A 22,675-nucleotide genomic window follows, 5' to 3' on the forward strand; every position below is an offset into this window, starting at 1 on the left:
GAGAACTAGTATTAGATATGTTTACACTTACTATAACATTACAAATATCTCTTGGAAATGCTGACTACATTTGTTGAAAATCCCTTGGCTTAGTCAATATTCAAAATATTCCTCAAGTTAAAATCACAACCAAAACCGCACTTTTCACTTCCTGCCGCAACAAAATCGCAACGACACTCAAAAGTGCTGCAACTTTTAGCGCGATTTTCTGGATATCCTCATGCACCATCTAGCATTTCAGATCGCACATTTTTGAGAAAATGCAGACCACTTGAGGCATCACACAGACCACCAGTGGCCCCTGGACCACACATTGAGAACCCCTGCTGTACACACCAAGTCAAGCCGCCACATACAACAGTTGAAGCACAAGGAGCCACATGGGAGCAGTGAGGTAATATTCTAGTGAGGAGGCATGATCATCTCCTCTGCGTGCGTGCGTGCGTGCGTGCGTGCGCCCCCGCTACACCCACCCACCACCACCATCACCACCACCACCACCACCAGCCTGCTGTGTGTGTGCGTGCACCCAAGGAACCACCCTCAACCAGCAACTTCACCCAACTGTGACATCCCACCACCCAAGCAGGGTGACACCCCAACCCCACCCCACCACACACACACATGCGCAGTGTGAGACCAGTAACTCCCCACCCACACACCATCAAGTCTTTTTTGGCTTGTAAGCAGAGGGAACATGACACCTACAGGAGTGGCCGACCGGCCGGCTGGGACCGGGATGTCCCATGGTGCATCTGTCCCGTGACGTCGGGTGACACTTACTCCCCACTCCTCGTCACCCAAAGACCCAGGATGTAGCCCATCACCTCCACATGGTGAAGAGGAGGCCATGTGGCCGAGCCATCATGGCGGAGCACAGCGTCAGTGAGGGTCGCGGTGGTACTAGTAGCAGTCTGCTTTTAGATCCTGCCTTCACTTTCTGTTATCAATAACACAGCCGCCACCACCACAGCAACCACCCCCAACGGAAATGAGTGGCTCAAAGCTGTGATTCGTTCCAATCGTTCACGTCTAGGAGCCGTCCAAAATAATTGATTCAATGACTATCAATTAAATCGGTTCAACGACACAACCAACACTATACTGTACCAGTCTTGTACTCCAAGATGCGGATAGTGTTTCCCAACGTTTTATGCATCACATACCCCTCTAAACCTGTCATACCATGAGTACCCCCTCACTCGTGCTCTAGATCTCTTCCTATATTGGATAAAAAAAAATGAATGATGACAAATGTGGACCTTCTTGAATGCATTAAAGGTAAAACATAAAATGGATGTAGTTTTTGTTGTTGTTTGGTTCTAATATTTTTGTCCAGTTCAGCTAATTGGAAAATCAATACAGTCAGCCTGGAACCTTTTGAACTCTGAAGAGGCCCTTGCCCATCTGCAAGAGATAATCTGTGCAGGAAGAAGAGCGCATTTCCTACTTTGATATTTTTTCAAGGAGTGAATATATGATCAAACCCTGGAGCTTGATCATAGTCAAACCCTTTCTTGTGAAGGTATTTCCAAATGCTCCACACATTTGTCATCATTCATTTTTTTTTCCACTTACCACCAGCGGAGTGCTGTGGTTGGAAAACACTGATGTTGGCTACTACTGTTGACGCATGGTGGGAAGAAGCAGGGCCCTAAATTAACTTTTTTTCACCACCAGCCAAAATGGCTACTACCGTATATGCTAATTGTACAAACAAACACTAACTCATGGGTCACAGTGGGTAGTGAGTTGGCCTTTTCTACTAGACAAACTGAAATAACACCAGGATTTGGGCAGTTGGCTGGTGTTAATATAGAGCCCTGTTGACGATAGACAGGTAGTACAGTGGCGGCTGGTCAAAAAAAGTTTTGGTGGGGCACCAAGAGTGATACTGTAAGCATATGTCACAGAAAATTTGGGATTTCTTAGGTGCAATTTCCTGCATTCTAGCGCATTTTTGGATTAACCTGTTTGACATAAGAAATGCAAAACCTGCTCGATTCAGCCTGCATTTTCAGTTGCATGATGTACATAAATAGCAAATAAATGCTCAGAAAATTATATTTGCAAAGTGAAAATTTAATTTCTTCAAAATCAACAGTTCAGTTAGTCTCAATATTCATTTGCCAGGAACAGAGCAAAAATACAAATATATCATACAATACACACACACACACACACACACACACACACACACACACACACACACACACACACACACACACACACACACACACACACACACACACACACACACACACACACACACACACACACACACACATCTAAATCAGAGAGACTTATACAGTCTAGAATATATACTTAAATAATCTCTGTCTAAATGACATATGAACAAAATATATACATAGTGTTTGTACCGTATTCACACCAGCACACATCAACATGTGCAAATATGCACACACACACACAACCTGAATCCATACGTGCAGATCATCTATCTGTATTCACACTAGCACACATCCACAACCTCAAATGCGCGCACACACACACACACACACACACACACACACACACACACACACACACACACACACACACACACACACACACACACACAAAACTGAATGTACATGGATCTTACATTATGAACAAATACAGTATCTGCATTCACAGCTGCACACATCTAGACACAAAAAATGGTGCAAGTCCCTATTTGTATAAGAATTTTGCTCTTCTGTCCTTCTGAGAAGCAAATTTTTCAATCACCCTGGAATTGAAATCATGAATGCCACGTGCCATCTTCTTTTCAATGGAGAGCATTGCTAGAGCATTAAGCCTGTCTTGTGCCATGGTATTCCTGAGGAAGGTTTTTATCCTGTTTAATGTAGAGAAGCACCTCTCTGATTCCGCTGTTGTCATGGGTGTGGTGATGAGGATGTTTAAAAGACTTACAGTTTCGGCGAAAGTGTCCTGAAGGTTATTTGCCATCAAAACCTGGTAAAGAGCCAGCGCACCACTGCAATTCTGGAACTCCTCATTGTCATAGATCAGGGACAGTTCTGTTTTAAGTCTGGCCTTGTCCAGTGAGGGATAGGCTTCCACTGTAGTTTCCAGGGCTCTATCTGGGAACTTTCTCCTGTGCTGTTGGAAGAGGTCTCCTTGCAACAGAGTGGCGCTGACAAGGTGTTTGGTGAAGGCAAATCTCTCTGTGGCATGGGTCATAATGGTGTCACACACCTATGAAATGTGAAATTTAAAAATTAAGAATTAGGTTTTCACAGGAAATGATGGGTAGAGACTAGAGAGAGGCAATAGATACATTTTATCACTCTGTAAGAAGCAATATACAACGTTTTTTTTAACAATACAAGCAGGCATTCATATAGAGAAGTGTAGACAATAGGAAATGAATGTAACCAAGGTGTTCCCTGCCAGTGCATCAGATTCAGGACATTCATGGAAGAGTAAAGGCCCATTTATACCCTACGGTAATTACGGAAACGGACGCTTTCACCCGGTTCCGGGGGTCGTTTCATCCGTCAGTTTGTCCGTTGGTCGAGTGCTTAGCAATCCGGTGACTACGGGTGAAACGGAGCAATACCAGAGGCGGCCGTGGGTGGCAGTATAGTGAAAAAGACACCAATTTACAAAACTCAACGAAGAAGAGAAGTATTTCACATCTAAAAACGATACAAATAGTTAATGAAATAACCTGTGAGTTTGTGAAAGGGTATATTTCCATTACCATGCTAGCCAAGCTAAAAAACATGCATCATTTGTTTACATTTGGGCTCGGAGGACGTTCGTTTTCTCAACAACAAACCTAAATGGCCAGCACGAAGCCTCCTGGATTTGTTTATACATCATTACACAAATCTTAAAGTTGTTTCAATGTGTTATCTCTGTGAATCCTAGGTCTGGCTATTTTATTTGGGCTAAATAATTTGTAAAACAAACACAAATCTGCCACAGCAACCGTCCATTCATAGCCAACCTCTGCCCTCTAGAGGATTTATTACGTAACATCAATTTTACGGACGGAGGTATGAATGCAACTCCGGGAGTAACGGTTGACCCGGAAAGACGAATTTCGTCCGGTTCCGTAGGGTATAAATGGGCCTTAAGTTTAATAAGACTAACTGGGAGTGTTTAGGGGATATTCAGCAATCACATTTTGAATAGTCATTAGTTTTTTTCATAATATGAGATGGTATGATATAAAGGTATAATATATTTGTAGTTATCATTTCATGAGAATCATAATGGCCTGTGAACCCTTCTACTCTTGCATATCTATAATGTATAGAGTCTGCATCAACACCAGCAGACCTTGGTTATTTTATTGCAGAAATGCATGTGTTACATTGAAATACAACACATACAAACATAACATACATGATTGGACTATAATTCTGTGTAAATAACATTACACAACATTAAATGTTTTTTTGCGACAGAATGTCAGATAGTTGCCGTTTTTGAGTTAATTAAATGTTTATTGACACTCGGATGTAAACAAGTGCTTACCTCCTCTGCCAAACGTTGCTGTCTGTCCTCTTCCAACGTTCTCCGTCTCTTTGGGGCTGGTTCCTGAACAGGTCCCCTGTACTCCTCATCCCCAACCAAGAAAGGGACAGCATCCCTGATCCAACACATACAATTCATGAGTTCAGAAGGCTGTCAGTATATTAACCAACAATGGTCGGATAATTAACATCACGGCTACTTTTAATATTGATGCATTTACCTGATATTCTGCATGCGGCGAATGAATGCCTGCATGGCCCCTCCGATGTAGATGGAGTCACAGTTTCTCCTCTGTAGCTGGCTGTACAAGATATCGACATGTGGCATAATCTTGTGGAAGAGGTTGAGGAAGAAACAGAAGGATTCGTCTTCCAGCATACGGACAAACCCACCGGCTTCTCTGTTTGTCTGTCCATCAAAAGCGTCGCTGTTGCGGATGGTCTGAAAACACCTCACCAGGTCATCCTTGTGCTCGTACACAGTGTTCACTGCACGACTGTTAAAGTTCCAGCGTGTTGACGAGGCACTCGGAAGTCTGTGGGCCACCATTTCATCAAGCACAGCTGTTCTCTTGGTCGACTTGGTAAAAAAAGAAGCGAATCCCCCCATATCTGAAAAGAAGTGACTTATCTGGGGAATGTGAGAAGTTGCTTTCTGCATGACAAGGTTGAGTTGATGGGCGTAACAGTGGGTGTAATGCGCGGTAGGGTAGATGTCTTGCACCTTGCGCTGCACTCCGCCAGTGGCTCCCCTCATCACAGCGGCCCCATCATAGGCCTGGGCAATCAACTTTCCACCCTGGCCCTCGGGAAGAATAGTGCGCAGCCTCTCCAGCAAAGCATCCGATATCACATGCGCACATGCCCTTTCCAGCTTCATGAACTTGAAAAAAGCGTTCTTGTACGTTATGCTCGTTGTCGATGTAGCGTAGTACTAGAACAAGCTGACAATGAGTGGATACGTCAGTGGTCTCGTCTGCCTGGATAGCTACGTACCGCGCAGTTGTAACCTCTTCGATTATTCTTTCTTTAAGGACTGCCAGCATACAGTCCAACAGCTCGTTTTGTACAGTTTTGGATGTACCTTTGAACACGGTGGCGTTGTCCAGGTGCTGCCTCAGGTCCTGATCGATTGAAGCCAATAGGTCCACCAGGCCCCTGAAAATTCCTGGGTTGTCAGAACTCTCTCTCTCGTCGTGTCCCCTCATTGCCAGCTCAAACGCACCACAGAATTTCACACAATCAATGATCTTTGACAAAACATGTCTATTTTTGTCTACCTCCTCATTGTGCCGCCGAATGGCTATGCGGTGACCGTCGTCTAATTGAGTCGCTATGCTGACCCTCCCTAGCATGGCAAGCTTTACACAATTCTCCATGTGCACTCTTGACCGTTCGTGTTTTTTCATCCGTTCAGATAAGTGCTTTAAATCCGTCTGTCCAGACTCAGTCCATGTCGTATCGGACTTGTCATTTTTGAAGAGGATGCAGGGAAAACAAAACAGTGCACTGGTTGCCCCACAGCCTGTTAGCCAGGACTTTCGCTCAAACCAACTTCGGTTAAAAGTCCGAATGTACTTCCTCGTCCCCTCTTTGGTTGGCTGTGCTATATTAATCTCTGGTTTGTCGGGCCCCAGCTCCTTCACCTGTATCCTTTCAGCCATCGTCCTTCTTGCGAAAGGATAGGTCCTCAAAGAAATGACTGAATTTGGTGGATTCACCTCAGCTACGGTCAATATCGCCGCCATCATTCCTCTCAGATTGTGTAAAACGTCAACAAAGAAGTTTAGCTGATCACTATGGTGACAGCACAAACATTTCTGTAGTTCGCAATTTCTAGCGCCCCCAATCATTTTTTTCGGCGACGCTGATAGGCTGAAATGAATCGATTTTTTTTTATATTTTGTCTTGGCAACCATTTCCCGATTGGCCGTTTGCCTCACTTCAGGGTCGCTCAAGACAGCGCCCAAGAAGAGAAAATTGTGATTCCCACAGTCGAAATTCAAAGGCAGACATGACAGATTCATTTTGGATTATTGTAGAAACACACATGAATACACTTGGCATGGACCACACATATGTGGGGAAATGATACACATATTATTTCGAATTATACATTTATTGTTTTCTCCTCCTCTTCCTCTCAGCGTCAGGAGGGCGGCGCCCGAGCGCCCTCTATGGGCAAGCCGCCACTGAGTTAGTACATACTTCATATTCCACCGTAGTATGGGCACCTAAGTCAAGCCCTCTACTTCCTGGTTCATGGGGCAGGGGGAGTCAAAAAATAATTACTGGGCTTGAAAATGAGTGTTTTTTTTACACCAATCCAAACCTTGGACCTCCACCTATGCACCACAAATCCAAAAATCACTCATTTTCAAGCCCATTAATCATTTTTTGACTCCCTCTGCCCCATGAACCAGGAAGTAGAGGGCGTGACTTAGGTGCCCCATGAGTGGAGAGCAATCATACAGTGGTCAAGGAGGTAGAGGACCTGCCCTTAACACCCCATTCCTACTGATGCTACATCCCCACTCATACACATAGATGGAAAAAAACAACAACAAGTCAAACCATCCCCACCTCACTCAGTCACTCACTCATCTTCATATGGGTCAAGAACGTTTTCGTAGCAGCACATGTAAGGGCAGTGCACCAACAGCTAAGTTTAAGAGAAGAGTGGTGACACCGACCATATCTTAGCGGTGACGCCATAACCACACAATGACTAATGGTTCCATGCGATCATGGTGACTATGGCGATATTGTGGAGTTGACTACCCTTCAAATAAATGTCTTATTCTTACCAAGTACTTCTCCAAATTACTCAAGACAATAGTCCCCATATCCTCAATTCCCTCTCTATCCCCCCATCCACCTACCACCTCTTGGAAAACTGGACACACTTGCTGACTAAATGGTAGCCAGGCTGTGCCCTCCTAGTGACGCAACACTTTCGTCGTTGCAACTAGTCAGGTCAAGAGCAATGCAAGTACTTTCTGAGTTCCCGAAAATACAGGAACTCCTCCCACTTTGTCGGTACGCAAACAACCATAAGCAAACCAAGGGAGGCGGGTCGACTATGCCGTTTGAGAAACGTTAATTGTTATGCTCTTGGTCAGACCAAGTCTCGAAGAGATTTGAACGTCGATGATAATCAGGCTAACTAAATGGAGCCATTTAAGACGAAGGCTACAATCATAACCACCCAGTATACTTCAAAGCCAAAGACGGTGTCCAATTCATGCACTTAGGAAATGAAACAAAAAACCAGTGGGGAAGACCAACAGAAATGCAAGGCAGTAAAGGTTTGATCTTCATCAGTGAGCAGTGTTTTTTCTAAGGCAGCCTTTCTCGGCCAACAAACAATAAAAGCCACCGTGTTCTATGAGTGACAGCACGAAATGGTCTTCTTGTCTAAAACAATCCTGTCGTAGGATGTTATTAAAAACAAGCCTCACTAGTTCCAAGACGCCAAGTCTGTGTCTTCATATCTTCCTGTTTTGATGTCAGACACACTGTGTGTGTGTGTGTGTGTGTGTGTGGTGCGTGTGTGTGTGTGTGTGTGTGTGTGTGTGTGTGTGTGTGTGTGTGTGTGTGTGTGTGTGTGTGTGTGTGTGTGTGTGACTAGCGTGTGAATTGAAGGGAAATCCGTAACTCGCTTAAGGCAAGGTAACTAAGGTAACTAGAAACATGCACCACCTAGGGATGCACAATGTATCGGCCAGATGTATCGGTATCGGCCGATATCGGCCGAAATTCAACACGTCGGACATCGGTCTGATGGGTAAAACTGGGCCGATGTTAACACCGATGTTTTTTTATATATGTTACGGTTCTAAAAGAATGGACTTGACGATGACTTTCACTGTTTGTCTTCTATTTTGTCTCTCTTTTTTATCTAATTATTACAGGGAGTTAAAAAGTGTTTTTGGAAATAAGAACATTCAAAAATTCAGTTTTTTGCATCATTGTCATCTCTTTTGTTTTTAAAAAAGAAAGAATAACATCGGTATCGGTTAATATCGGTCATCGGCCAAAACCGCAATATCATAATCGGATATCGGTATCGGCCGAATTTTTTTGACATCGTGCATCCCTAGCACCACCTAAGGCAGGGTTTCTTAATTTAAAAGAAAAAGGTTTAAAAAAGAGAGCTCTTTAGGTCGGTCAATGACACCAGGAAGGGATAACTGAAATGTGTGAAAGGGCCAGGATATGGATGAGCAACTTTGTTAACCGAGTAACATATTAAAGTCTGTTCAGCTTGACAAAATAAAGCACAGACTCAGAGGAGACGGGGGATACAAACAAGCAGTTTGATCGTATAAACTTACAGTGATTAAGAAAGCAGGCATGCGTGTGTGTGCGTGCGTGTGTTGTAGTGAATGAGTGTGTGCCTGGCTGTGGCGCGGGTGTCGAGTGTTGAGTGTCAAGATTAGGATCACCTGTTGCTCACACACACACACACACACACACACACACACACACACACACACACACACACACACACACACACACACACACACACACACACACACACACACACACCTGCTCAGCCCCCTCAGCTCTTTAGGGCTTCACGGCTCTCTCGCTCTCTCACACACACACACACACACACACACACACACACACGCGCACACACACACGCGCACACACACACACACAGCAAAAAAAGCCAAGGCCATCAGCAGCTCACATGATGGTGTAAGACTTCAGTCAAATCAAAACCTCCCTGTTGAATGGCCGCCCGTCTCCCTTACATCTCATATGGTACTAGCTTATGTGATTCATTCAGAATTTGCAGTCATCACTGTCTTTTTAGGCAATGATGACAGTCTTTCATGAAGCTTCGGCCTACAGACAAACCCTTCCTAGTAAACAAGCCCTGTGCTCCACTTCTGAGGGAGAGAGAGAGAGAGAGAGAGAGAGAGAGAGAGAGAGAGAGAGAGAGAGAGAGAGAATATGGCCTGTATAATGGCTTCACTGATATTCCATCTCAGAGAAGGAAAAAAAGATTTCATTTCATCCGCATGTTAGGTTGAAAGGGCGCCTTGGGTAAGGTATCTTTTGTTGAGCAGAGCAGAGCAGTGCAGGGAGAAAGAGAGAGAGTATTTAGGGCCCTTGTGACCAGAGTGGCTTGCAACGTAATGTGCGTTCGTCTGAATTGACCTGATTTTTGGCAAAATATCGGCTGTCATCATGTGACTCTCAAAGAAGTAAAGACTAAACAGAGGAGAGGGAAGAAGGGATTGGTTTCTGTAATGCGCAACTCAAGTGCTCGTAAGACCAAAGTTGAGTATGCATATGGCCGGGTCACTTCTTACATTATCCTTAATATAGCTGGGACCTCTCTCTTTCTGCGAAGCCATGTGGATTCTGGCCTATTTATGGTACACACATAAATCGAATAAGAGTCGTGGTAATGGCTAACTTGAGAGATTTAAATGGCAACACGTCCCTTTAAACATGCCTCTGAATCACTTTGAAAATGAGCAGCAAGGTACTTTCCACCAAACCGGTACGCAAATGTCTAGCACAAGAAAGCGGTCTTGATTTTATGTACTGGCTAGTTAGCTAGGGCAGCTTGCTACCTCAATAAAGTAATTGCAGGCCTTAGCCATTTGGACGACAGCAACCTGCGAGTAATGGACTTGACATCAATATAATGTTCCGGTGATCTTGTAAGCGTTGGCCAACATGTCAGACAATGGCTGCTCTGAACCTGTCGTGCATGAAAACAATCTACTGACTGTGACCTTATCGTTTGCTCAGGCCTCGTTGACGAATGATGCGACTGATAGTAGCAGCCCAGGTCCCGATTCAGAGACAAAGCGGGATGCTAAAGGCGGCGTGTGATGAACTTCGACGAATCGCACTGCCAATGACAGCCCACTAAACTGCAAGATAATATTTCATTTACCTTGTAGAAGGCCCCGTTCGAGCCTCGGACCTCCACCGCCAGCCCGTCCATAGTCGTCTTCGCCTCCCCACGACTATGCCTTTCTGTCGGCGCTCCTATGAGGTGCGAGTCCGAAACAACCCCCAGCTTCGCTGCTGGCTCGACGCCGTTCTCCGGCCGCTTGTGGATGTCCAGGGTGTCGGGTGGAAGGGGATAGGGGCAGAGGTGATGGGGGACCTGGGAGTGATGGTTCGCAGTATCAATGGGTAGCCAGCCACAGACCGTTTTCCAGCGGCCAAACTAGCTCTTTTCGCAAACGTTAGCTCGAACTGTTAAATAAGGAGAGCGTGTACGCTAATAGCATGGAATACTGTCGTTGTTTGCAACCAGACGTATCAGACGGTGCTGCCTGGGTCTCGAGGATGATTGTTTGCTAATGAGGATGTAGCTATGCTAGCTATGAAAGAGGTGCTGGCTAACTGCTAGCTGTGTCGCCAATTAGCGATATTCGACACCTTACTTCTCCCAGCTGTCGGCGTTCAAAATTGTGCTGTAGGCTAAGTGTTTAGGTCGGCTTGGTATTCGGTTAGGAGACTGGCGGTTCTGTCTTGTTTTCTAATAGCAAATTGCGTCAAATACCTCCTCCCAAACGCCGTTTATGCTTTGCTAACGCCCGGCAACTCCTTTTACCCCTACCGCCCGTCCCCTCAAACGCACGCCGTCAGAGTGAAACAGAGAGGGGTGTGAATGACCTCAAAACCCCTCCCCTCCGTGCATTTCACACCGCCCTAAACGGCGTATGCACTTGTCATTGGTTAGCGATAACGCCATTCAAGAAAATCGGAGTTTATTATTGGTTCTGCCATTAAGGACTGGTCAAAGAGGTTCCATTAACGTCCCAACTCTTTTATTGACAACTATTGGCTTAATTTCCCGTCTATTTTGCCCTGCCTCCCTGTTGCACACCCCGCATTCTGTTGTGTTTTTCACATCCTCCTTTGCTGTATTTTCCAACGCTGAAGAGAAAAAAACGGTACAGAAATGAATTAAGCATAACCTAATAGGCCTAGTTATACGAAGGCTTATAGAATTCATTGTATTGGGCCAACTGATCTGTGGGCTATATAAAACTACAGGCCTACCGGTTGATAGATGGGCTACTTTTAATCATTTCACTTACTATGTTTAGCTTTTCATTCATAAAATTGTGCCACCAAGACCACCAAGCCATGTTGTGTTCTGGCTTTCCTCGAGCTATAGATATACAAAATCTATATACATCGATATACAAAAATATGATAGGATTCATATTAATTTCATACTAGCGTCTATTTTAATCAGAACAGTTATAATATCAGTATGTTTATATTTTAAATAACATTTAGGCCTATATTTTGCCATTTCCATTTGTCATTGACTTAATGTAATGTAACTAAAAAAAACATGTGATTGATGGTGGTTGCTGCTACTTTCACAACTGGTCACTTGTGGAGGGGGTGGGGAGGCAGTGTGTGTGTGTGTGTGTGTGTGTGTGTGTGTGTGTGTGTGTGTGTGTGTGTGTGTGTGTGTGTGTGTGTGTGTGTGTGCGAGAGAGAGAGAGGGAGAGAGAGAGAAAGAGAGACTTGCATTTTGTAAGCAAACGTCTGTTGGTGACGGGGGAGATTAACACACTCTAGGCCTAATTAAAGAAACAGAAAAGCTGAGGCAATGGGTAGTAGAAGTGAAAGCCCATTGTGAAACTCCAACTCCCATTGTCATTGTGACACAGCACTCCACACACAGCACACAAGTGAACACTGCACACTGCACACAACAAAATTGCATTATGCCTCACCCGTGCAAGGGGGGCAGCCCACAATGGCGCCCCTGGGGAGCAGTGCGGCGGGACGGTGCTACGCTCAGGGTACCTCAGTCATGGAGGAGGATGGGGGAGAGCAATGGTTGATTACTCTCCCCCCCAAACTGGCGGGTTGGGAGTCGGACCGGCAATCTTTGGGCTACAAGTCTGACGCCCTAAACACTTACCCATGACTGCCTAGAGTGGAGTAGAGTCTGCTCTCAGGGAAAAATGTTTTGGACTGCCACAATCCCTATACAAAACAACATTATTCATATTATATCATATCATATTCAAAATATAGCCTACATTATATTATCATTATTCAACATGGCCTATATATTTGGCCTATATTATATCATGATTGAACATTATTCATATTGACTACACAGGGACTGCAGGACTGCAGATGGAAATGAGCTTTACATTATGAATTCATCAACCAATTAATATGTTGAATAATGGATTTAGTTTATTTGGGGAAGTTGAGTCAGGGACCTGTACAATATTATCTTATGTTATGTTTAATATTACCATTTTAAAGTCTATTGTACAGGGTCCCTGATTCAACTTAACAAAATAAACTTAACTCATGTGGCACCAAGAAATTGGCCTTGTTCTTTGATTTCACCACGAGACTTGTATGGCCATTCCATCGCTTTGTAAGTATTTTTGTATTTCTTTTTCAGATCAGCTGTGACTGAAATACATTTTTTCATATTAAGTGAAAGTGATTCCCATTCGTCGCTGCAGCTGACACAGCACTAATACAGCACACAGTGAAATGTAACCTCTCTGCTTTTAACCCGCGCTCGCATGTGTGAAACGTGGGGGCAGCCATGACACACGGCAGCTGAGGAGCAATGAGTGCGTCTTAATATGCGACCTTGCCTCCTCCACTTGCGCTTGTCTCCTCGTCCCGCCTCCTGGCCCCTCCTCCGTGAAGAAAACGATAAAGTTTCCCAGCTGTCAGCCTCGCCACAACAACTTTTGAGGGACTGTTTTTCATTCACCATCCCAATTGCAAATGAGAAAAAGACTCTACAATTGAGCTTTTGCAAGATATTGAAATATAATGCTGTTGTCAGTGATGTCATCATGACGTGAAGCAAGTGGAGGAGGCAAGGTCACATATTAAAACGCACTCCAGGCCTACACAGTGAGTGACATTTGCTGTCTTAAAGGGACACTGTATGAGATTTTTAGCTGTTTATTTCCTTAATTCATGCTGCCCATTCACTAATGTTACCTTTTTCATGAATACTTACCACCACCATCAACTTCTAAGTATTCATTATGACTGGAAAAATTGCACTTTTCATACATGAAAAGGGGGATCTTCTCCATGGTCCGCCATTTTGAATTTCCCAAAATAGCCATTTTTAGCTGCAAAAATGACTGTACTTGGGCCATACTAGAAAATATTAGTTTATTACTTAGTAAGCTTTCATGAAAAGATCAAATTTGGCAATAGGCAACCCAGTTTCAATGAGCAGCATAGTTGCAGTACCTTTTTTGACCATTTCCTGTGTCCCTTTAAAGGTGCCCTTTGTAATATGTTTGGTAATTTCCAAAATTCATGCTGCCCATTCACAAATGTCATAAATACTTACCACCATCAAATTTTATTCAGTATGACTGGGAAAATTCAGAAATTAAATAACACATATTTGATTCATAAAATTCAATGAACAAGTTTATTGTAATTTCAATTAACACGTCTTCAAGCCAGGTATGAATTCTTTAAATCACCTGTGTGCACAGAAGAAGCAAAGGCAGGGAGAATGTCTGGCAGCACTTTTACTTTCTGAATCCTGTGTGTACACCCCCGTTGTCCTCAGTGCCCCGTCATATAGGGCTCGTTCTTAAAGGAGCATTACTGCACAGGCTGCGCAGCATGCACACTGCCACCCATGTGAAGCATCCTGGTTAGAAATTGTGTCCACGAAACAGCATATGGGAGGGACTTCTGCTCTGCATTTATGACACATGGCGCTAACAGACTTTTTTGCTGTGCAGCAGGGCAGTTAGGCTACTCTAGAGTCACTGCGCTGGCAAGGGACCTTCTTCAAGCATGTCCTCAGTAATCTGCCCTGATTGGCTGACGTGAATTGTGTGTGCAGTGCAGTCCAAATGTTTGTGAGGCAGCTCACTCGCTGCTTCAAGTAGGAATCAGCGTTTTTTAATATCTTGGGAAGTCATATTTCTAGACAAAGCGTCTCATTGTGATCGTGCAAATATCTGCTTCATTCCAAACATGGCTATAGATAAACCAGACGTATGCCGTTTTACAACTGATGTGTGGACACACACGGACACATGTAGACACAATTCAGCACTGACTGAGTTGGTCAAAACAAAACAAGACACTGGAGTGGCGGACACAGATGTCAGCTGTTGGTGTTGTTGTTGCCAAACAACAACCACAAAACACCTCCTGCCACCAAACATCAGACATCAGCACAGGTGTACAGCCATGCGATCAAATTTCGGCAACACTTTACTTGAACCATACCTATGACATAACAGTGTCATAATAGAGTCAAAACAGTGTCATGCCACATGGATGACATGGATGATATCATGTCATCAACATTTTATGGTCACGAGAAGTTGACCTTGTTAGGGCTGTCTTTACCATATAACAGATTGTCAAAGTGTTTATGACATTGGCACAATGTTTATGACACATGTACGGCAGTGTTATGACACTGTTATGTCATTAGTGTGACGGCGGCGTCAAATAAAGTGTTACCTTAATTTCACTATGTAATCCTTTTGTAGTCAAATTGAACTCCCATCGTGTTAGTCCTAACACTGCACAAATACTCTTTAAATATTGAATTTAGGCTTAACATAGGCCTACGCCAAATTCCAAGTCCAGGGTAGTGAGCATTGCAACTGCATGTTGAAATTGGCTGGAGTTATCATTTCAGTCCACCTCCCTAACCACATGACTGCTCCAGCCACATTCGACATTAGAGCAGGAGTTGGATACGGCCATGTGTCCTGTAAAAATTGAAGCTATACCCTGAACTTCTCAATTTTTCATAATTAAAACAAAAAGCAATCCTCCCTCATTTTTTTGATGAAACAAGACAAACGGGAGTGGGAGGGAGTGGGACTGATTTTGAGTGGGAGTGGGCAGGTTTGGGAGACATTCTTACAGGAGTGGACGGGATGGGATTTTTTTCTGGGACCAGGATGGGACGGGAGTGAAAATCCAGTCCCGTGTCATGCTCTAACCCCAAGCAATGGCAGATGAAGGACAATAATTATCACAACATGCTGACTCTTATGTCTAGAAGACAGTGCCCTTGCTTTGCCTGTTTGCACAAGATCAGACTTTTATTAGATATTGTCATATATTTCAAAAACACATGTAGTCATAACACATTCAATCAAGTCTGTTCACCACAGAGCTCATAGCCTGGCCATGTGGAGACGTGTCGTATAGTTATTTAGAAAGAGACTTTGTGTTGCAGCTCCTGTCATACACATCTATGCCCCATAGATGGCAGCAACATGCCTTAGCCTCAGGAGTTGGTGAAACGGCACTTTTCTTGCGAGTTCAAGAGAATGTCTTGAAGTGAAATGAAAGCCCATTGGGAAACTCCAACTCCCATTGTCATTGTGACACAGCATTCCACAGCACACAAGTGAACACTGCACACTGCACACAACGAAATTGCATTTATGCCTCACCCGTGCAAGGGGGCAGCCCTCAGTGGCGCCCCATGGGGAGCAGTGCGGTGGGACGGTACCATGCTCAGGGTACCTCAGTCATGGAGGAGGATGGGGGAGAGCACTGGTTGATTACTCCCCCCACCAACCTGGCGGGTCGGGAGTCGAACCGGCAACCTCTGGGATGCAAGTCTGACGCCCTAACCGCTCACCCATGACTGCCCAAAATGCTTTATATTGTCATTCTACTGTTGCTGTTGCTGTTGCTGTGGCTGTAAATGTAAAAGTGCAACATCAAGATCTTCAGCAAGTTTGAATGATGCAATTTAATTCACACTTTCTGAAGAGTAAAATGCACACAAGGACTTTCAAGAAATTATAGCTTGCACTTGTATGTCACGATAAAAACATTGACATTAATGACTAAGTACAGTGGTTCCCAAACTTTCCCCCCCGTGCACCCCCTTTCACATTTCAATGTGGTTCGCGCACCCCCTAAGCCAGTGTTTCCCAACCTTTTTGGTTTTGTGTACCCCCTAACCCTTTTCATAGTGCCATGAGTACCCCTAACTCATGTTTACATCACTTTTTCTAATCCAATGTTACTATGCTCCATACATTTTTAAAATTAAAAATGTCCAAGTACCCCCTGCAGTGTGCTCCCCTGGTTGGGAAACACTGCCCTATAAGCGAATGTTGCACCACCGCACATTTTGGGTAATCCTGATTTCCAATCAGACGTTTTTTTCTGCCACCATTACAATGGAACTTATTGCATGAGAAGTCTATGAGTTGTAAATGACACTTTCAATTCATCAAACAATTAAAACTACCTGCTGGATAAAAAAACACATATATCCGCCATTGCTCTATTCAGCTCGCGCACCCCCTGGTAACAGGCCGCGCACCCCCAGGGGTGCACGCACCAATGTTTGGGAAACCCTGACTTAGTACATTCAAATAGCTTTCAAATACACAGCACACGATAGAGCTGACACGAGTGGTCTGCCTTCGCTGGATACGACGACCCTTGGCAAGGAAGCAGAATTGCGTTTTCATGTCCTGTGTGAACCAAAGATTGGCGACCAGCTACTTCCATAGTGCTATAGCCTTGAAGGCCAAGCAAATTCAGATGTGACATTCATCCACTAGGAAGCTCTGAAATGATTTTTGGTGCCTAATTGTGAGGTTGAAAAAAAAGCTTAATGTCTTTAAAAGGCTTCTCCACGTTTTCTGGAAACAGACACCACTTTCATAGCACATACTGTACATGAGTAATGGCACTTTTTCATGAGCACTGAAATGTTATTAATGTCTTACCATACTGCTACCAAAATAACACAATAATAAGTACTTGCTGTAATGGCACATACCATGTCTACTTAGAAAAATCCAAAGTAGTGTTCTCTGAACATACTGACTTGAAACATACTCTCTCTCTCTTCTCTTTGAAAGAGGTGCAGGGATGTTCTTTGAACAGCAGGTAGCGCCCTTGACTATGCTATTGAACTCTTCTGATTTTTTCATAATAAAACTACACTACAGTATTGTCTGGACATTCTCAGCTTTAACTTTGACAAAATTGCATCAAAATGCCAAAAGTCTATCCACAAGAAATCAGAACACTTTATTTTCCTGCATCAAAAATAAAGGACAATACAGTATAGTCTATATTAGAGGCAGATGGCAGAAGTTATTTTTGTGCAATTTGTGCAAATTATACCATACAGTCTGTCAGGTCAATATTAAAGTATGTATTCATGGGCTTTTACTTTGTTCAGCACACCAACACAATCTCACTTTTCTACACAGTAACATTTGCAGTATTAATTCAACAATGTGCATATGGGCCAATGTCCCCACTGGATTCAGTGTTGAATTAAACTCTTTGAGTGTTGAGGCAACACATGAGGCAACACATTAGCAATATTTTTTACTTTGCTGTGTTAATTCAACACTCAACGAGTAAAAAAAATGTAACACTGAACTTGAGTGGGCCCATGTGTGCTCAGAATAGTGTTGAAATTAACACTAACATTGTCCCCAAGAAATCTAAATACTGAACTTGTTCAGCCACACAAATAACAGGTGATAGAATACATAGGACCACACAAGGGTATGGGCAAGTGGCTTTCCGACACATACAGAAAAACCTGGCTCACATCATCGTTTGGGGTGAGTGGACTGGGTATCAAAATGTGTGTGAAAACTCAGCAGCAAGCATGCAGGGAATTTCTGGCTACCTCCTTAAAAGTCAACAGAGAGCTTGCTCATATACTCTCCCTCTTCCATTTTTACAATGTGTCCACTCCGCGCACAATAGGCCCCAGACTTGGAACAACACCTCTTTCCTGACTCCCTTCACTCCCCAAAGTGTTTGTTTGTGCTTTCTGTTGCCATGGTTACAGCCTTTTAAAGAGCCGTGAAGGTATTGTGCCTCAGAGTCATTTTTTTATTGATGGCCGTAACTAGGGTTGCCAACTGTCAATGAAAAAAATACGGGACACTTCATCGTGCCGGAGGTCTGAGGATCATCCCCCAGAAAATTTAGCATTTCTTAGATGTAATTTCCTGCATTTTAACGTCCCGTGTCCCGTTTCAGTTCAATACGGAACCCGTACTTTCATCTGTAAATACAGGACGATTCCGTATTTCAAGGGACGGTTGGCAACCCTAGCCGTAGCTGAAAAACAATAGCAAAAAAAAAAGAAAATGAAGGTGATTTTTATGTTTTAAAGTTCATTTAGGTGGGCAGTTACAAGCCACAGACTGAAGGTGGCGCCATTGCTGTGTTGTTGTCATCATAGTGTGTAATCACAATAGCCATCAAAAGCCAGTCCTCTTGGCCCTGCCGTGGGCACTGGGCTACTATGCCGGCGACCCAGGTTCGATTCTGGCATGGGTCATGTGACAATCCTTCCCCGTCTCTCTCTCCCCACTCATTTCCTGTCTCTACTCCACTGTACTGTCAGACATAAAGGCAAAACAGTCAGTCCTCTTCAGTGAAGAAAAGTTGATATTCCTGTGAAGTTACAGCACATTGAAGGGAAACACTCTGAAAACACCCCCCAGAACATTCTTAGTTTAAAACACTCAAAGAATGGTCCTTGGTATCCTCCATTGCAGTGGTGTCAATATAAAGAAAGTCTCTCCTATTCGCCCCAAAGTCACATTGGTATTAATACTAAAGAAAGTCTCATTGTAATATTCCATTGTGAAGTCACATTGTAATATCCATCTTTGCCATGTCCACCTCTCCATACCAGCTCACGTGCAACAGGTGCTCAGTGTTGTGATCTTGCTCGCCCACAGGTGTACCACACACACACACACACACACACACACACACACACACACACACACACACACACACACACACACACACACACACACACAAACACACACACACACACACACACACACACACACACACACACACACACACACACACACACACACACACACACACACACGTTTTGCCCACATGTGTCCGGACCACAGTGCAATGCCAGGAATGAGGCTGTGTGGCGTGGCGTGGCAGCCTTAACGACTCCACTTGATAGAATCAGCTGCTGCCTTCCAGACTCATTCTGATAACGCAGGAGAGAAAAAATCCAACAGGTTTCCAACCGGGTCAGAGATGCTGTCGCACTGGCACACAGACACACAGGCGCGCGCGCGCGCCCACGCACGCACGCACACACGCACACACGCGCGTACGCACACACGCGCGTACGCACACACGCGCGTACGCACGCACACACACACACACACACACACACACACACACCGTCACACACAGAGTTTTGACAATCCGCCCCGTCCTTCATTTGCACGTACAGTTCTCACCTCTCTAAAGTCTACGGAGATAAACATCGGACTGCACACACATGCACGCACACGCACACACACACACAGTCTCACGTCTCCGGAGATAAACATCGGACTGCTGTTGTCGTGTGTACAGTGCGCAGACCCAACCTGTCTGTCCACCTACCCATCTCATCACGTCGGTCTGTCTGTCTGTCTGTCTGTCTGTCTGTCTGTCTGTCTGTCTCTCAAACAGTAAATTTTGCAGTGTTCATTCAACACCTGGACTTGACCTAGACTTTAGGGCAGTCATGGGTAAGCGGTTAGGGCGTGAGAATTGTAGCTCAAAGGCTGCTGGTTCAACTCCCCACCTGCCAGTGCTCTCCCCCATCCTCCTCCATGACTGAGCATGGAAAGTTGGAGCACCATTGGGGGCTGCCCCCTTGTACGGGTGAGGCAATTTGAGCGCATCACGTTTAAAAGAAGCATGTATAACATAAAAAATAACGCAATATGAGTTTCTCCTTGTTGTTTTGTCGCTCAAATGATCAGAAATACGGACATTTCTATGAAAAACGTTAATGGGTTGACAGGTTTGCTTCCAACAACACCACCACCTCCTGCAGCTTCCAGAGTGATGATCTTACAGAGTTTCCACTAGTGTCAAGTTGACTCGGACTAGGAATCGAGGGCAAAAAAATCTTGATCGTAACATCATTAGTGTCAACCGTCAGCAGCATTTCTTCACCTGCGTCCCCTTTCCCTCTATCCATCCCTGCTCGTCCTAACCCACACTAGGCCTCACTACAGCCACAGTGGCTACGTTTACATGACGTTTTAAATTCAGAATTAATGATTCAGAATTAAACAGTTCCGTCGAGTTTACTTTGATCTTTCGATCTTTTCTTTAATTCCGAATTGTGAAGTGATTACATGACGTTTTCAAAGCAGAATTCTTTCAGCTTTATTCAGAATTAATTAAAGGGAGCTAATTCTGAATTAAATGTCCGATGTAAACGTTGCCAGTGTTCCAGCTTCCTCTAACCCTAAACTATAATGTCCTTGTAGGCCCGGGGTGGGGAACCTATGTCTCGAGGGCCGTTTACGGCCCTTGAGGCCGTTTTATCTGGCCCTCGATATTGTTTTAATGTTATGCAGCTTCACATGAAATATGACATATTTTGTAAAGGGATCTTAGAAAATACATTTGCAATACAATTCAGTTATATTCAGGGGATCTAGAGAAGGTGGGCCTGTTTTAAAGGAAGCTACCTTCATTATAGGCCTTAAGTGCAGGGGGAAATCCTGGTTTGTGCTCATAGTACGGCCCTAGGAGGACTTTTACGGACTTTTCCCTCAGATGAATTTGATGTGGCCCTTCGAATGAAAAAGGTTCCCCACCCCTGTTGTAGGCCATCCACTCCTGCCTGCCTATAGCCTCATCAGACGAACACATTGTGTCTCAACTTCCCCCATCCACATCGACATACTGTCACTTTTATGTCAGCAGAAAACTGACCTCCGTTCGTACTGTCAAAACGTCTCTTAATTAAAAATGTTGATCATGAAAAAAAAAAAAACTTCCCCCACCCACTTCGTGCAAACTAAAGCGTTAACAGACACAAGAGGAGGCATGATGAAAAATAAAAATCATTTGCAGGTTGTATCCGCCACCATCCTGCCTGCCTGCCTCCTTTACCTCTTCTACCACCACCCCCTTCCACCTAGACATGACCTTTAACCTTCTTCTCTCCTGTCCTAGACATGACCTTTCCCTGGTATTCTTCTGTCCTGTCTCCATGCATCCATCACTCTAATTCTGTTACACTGCCAATGGTCTGCCTTGCGTACCCCATCCACCCTCCCTTCTGCCAACACCTCCACCATAGGCACCATATGTCTCCGCCATGTTTACTGTATATTGATGCTATTTTAGCTGATGTACTGATTAATGTGCATTGTCCTAATCAGGGCTCTAAATGAACACCAGCCAACCGGCCCAATGCTGGTGAAATTTCAGTTTGGCTGGTAGAAAAGACCAACTTGCATGCCCATCCACGGGGACCTCGGTTCGAGTCCGGCTGGGGTCATTTTCCGATCCTCCCCTGTCTCTCTGTCCCATTCGCTTCCTGTCACCATCTTCGACTGTCCTGTCAAATAAAGTCCCTAAAAAATATCTGTTTAAAAAAAGGAAAGACCAACTTACTAGCCACTTTGACCCATTAATGAGTGTACGTTTAAATTAGGAAAATTAGCATCTGCTAGCCATTTTGGCTGCAAATTTAAGTCCTGGTCCTAATCAAATAAATGAGTGAATGAATGAAAGAAGTCCAGATCCGAGCACCATCACCTGCGCCGCCCCAGTCCATGCCTCCCTCCCTCTCTCCCTCCTATACGCTGTCGCTCTGATCCAATGCTCTCCCTCGTCCACCACCACCACAACCACCACCTCCACCGATCCCACCCCCACCTCCTCCTGGCCCGAGCCCCATCACCCTGCACCCTGCCTTCCCCTGTGCCACGGCCGCCCCACTTTTCCCCTGCTGCTGCCTTTGCCCCGGCCCCTTGCCGCCACCACCGCCACCGAGGCACGGCAGGGAGCGGCGCAGCTCCAGCCGAGCGTTCTGGCACAGGAAGATGTAGAAGAGGGGATCCAGCAGGGTGTTGAGGCTGGTCAGGCCGTAGCAGATGCGGTAGCGGAGGTAGAGCGACCGCTCAAGGTCGCAGGGGTCGCCGGCGGCCAGGAGCAGGCGGACGAAGCGGTAGCCGCCGACCAGGTGGTAGGGCCCGAACACCAGCATGAAGATGACGGTGATGACCACCAGCGTGCCGACGATGCGGTGGCGCTCCTGGTCCGACACCGAGGGCGAATCGCGCAGCGTCACGCCGATACGCGCCGAGGTGAACCTGGCGAGGGAAACGAAAAAATAGCATGACTTCACATTGCAGTAA

The 22,675-nt window shown here is 44.9% G+C and overlaps 3 protein-coding genes across 12 annotated transcripts in view; all 3 read right to left on the minus strand.

Moving 5' to 3' along the window:
* Positions 1-11,106, minus strand: part of fxr2 (FMR1 autosomal homolog 2) — a 66,245-nt gene extending 55,139 nt beyond the window's left edge. For all 10 annotated transcript variants that reach the window (XM_063186699.1, XM_063186698.1, XM_063186697.1 and 7 more), the window contains exon 1: positions 10,414-11,106. In XM_063186699.1, coding sequence (XP_063042769.1) covers positions 10,414-10,464 — 51 coding nt within the window. In that variant the 5' untranslated portion in view covers positions 10,465-11,106. The remainder of the gene's footprint in view (positions 1-10,413) is intronic.
* On the minus strand, positions 1,366-5,370 carry LOC134438002 (zinc finger MYM-type protein 1-like). The gene is made up of 4 exons (XM_063187587.1): positions 4,712-5,370; positions 4,492-4,606; positions 2,917-3,201; positions 1,366-1,407 (listed from the first exon to the last, which is right to left on the minus strand). Exons 1-4 carry the CDS (start codon positions 5,368-5,370, stop codon positions 1,366-1,368), a joined length of 1,101 nt encoding a protein of 366 aa, XP_063043657.1.
* Positions 11,107-14,517: 3,411 nt separating the features above from the next.
* The window catches only part of si:dkey-165a24.9 (probable G-protein coupled receptor 132), a 17,179-nt gene continuing 9,021 nt past the window's right edge, over positions 14,518-22,675 (minus strand). The window contains exons 6-7 of the mRNA XM_063186897.1: positions 22,219-22,630; positions 14,518-14,523 (exon numbers count right to left, since the gene is read on the minus strand). Of these exons, the coding sequence (XP_063042967.1) occupies positions 14,518-14,523; positions 22,219-22,630 (418 nt within the window). The remainder of the gene's footprint in view (positions 14,524-22,218; positions 22,631-22,675) is intronic.

Source organism: Engraulis encrasicolus, chromosome 21, assembly GCF_034702125.1.
Source record: "Engraulis encrasicolus isolate BLACKSEA-1 chromosome 21, IST_EnEncr_1.0, whole genome shotgun sequence".
NCBI classification, from domain to species: domain Eukaryota; kingdom Metazoa; phylum Chordata; class Actinopteri; order Clupeiformes; family Engraulidae; genus Engraulis; species Engraulis encrasicolus.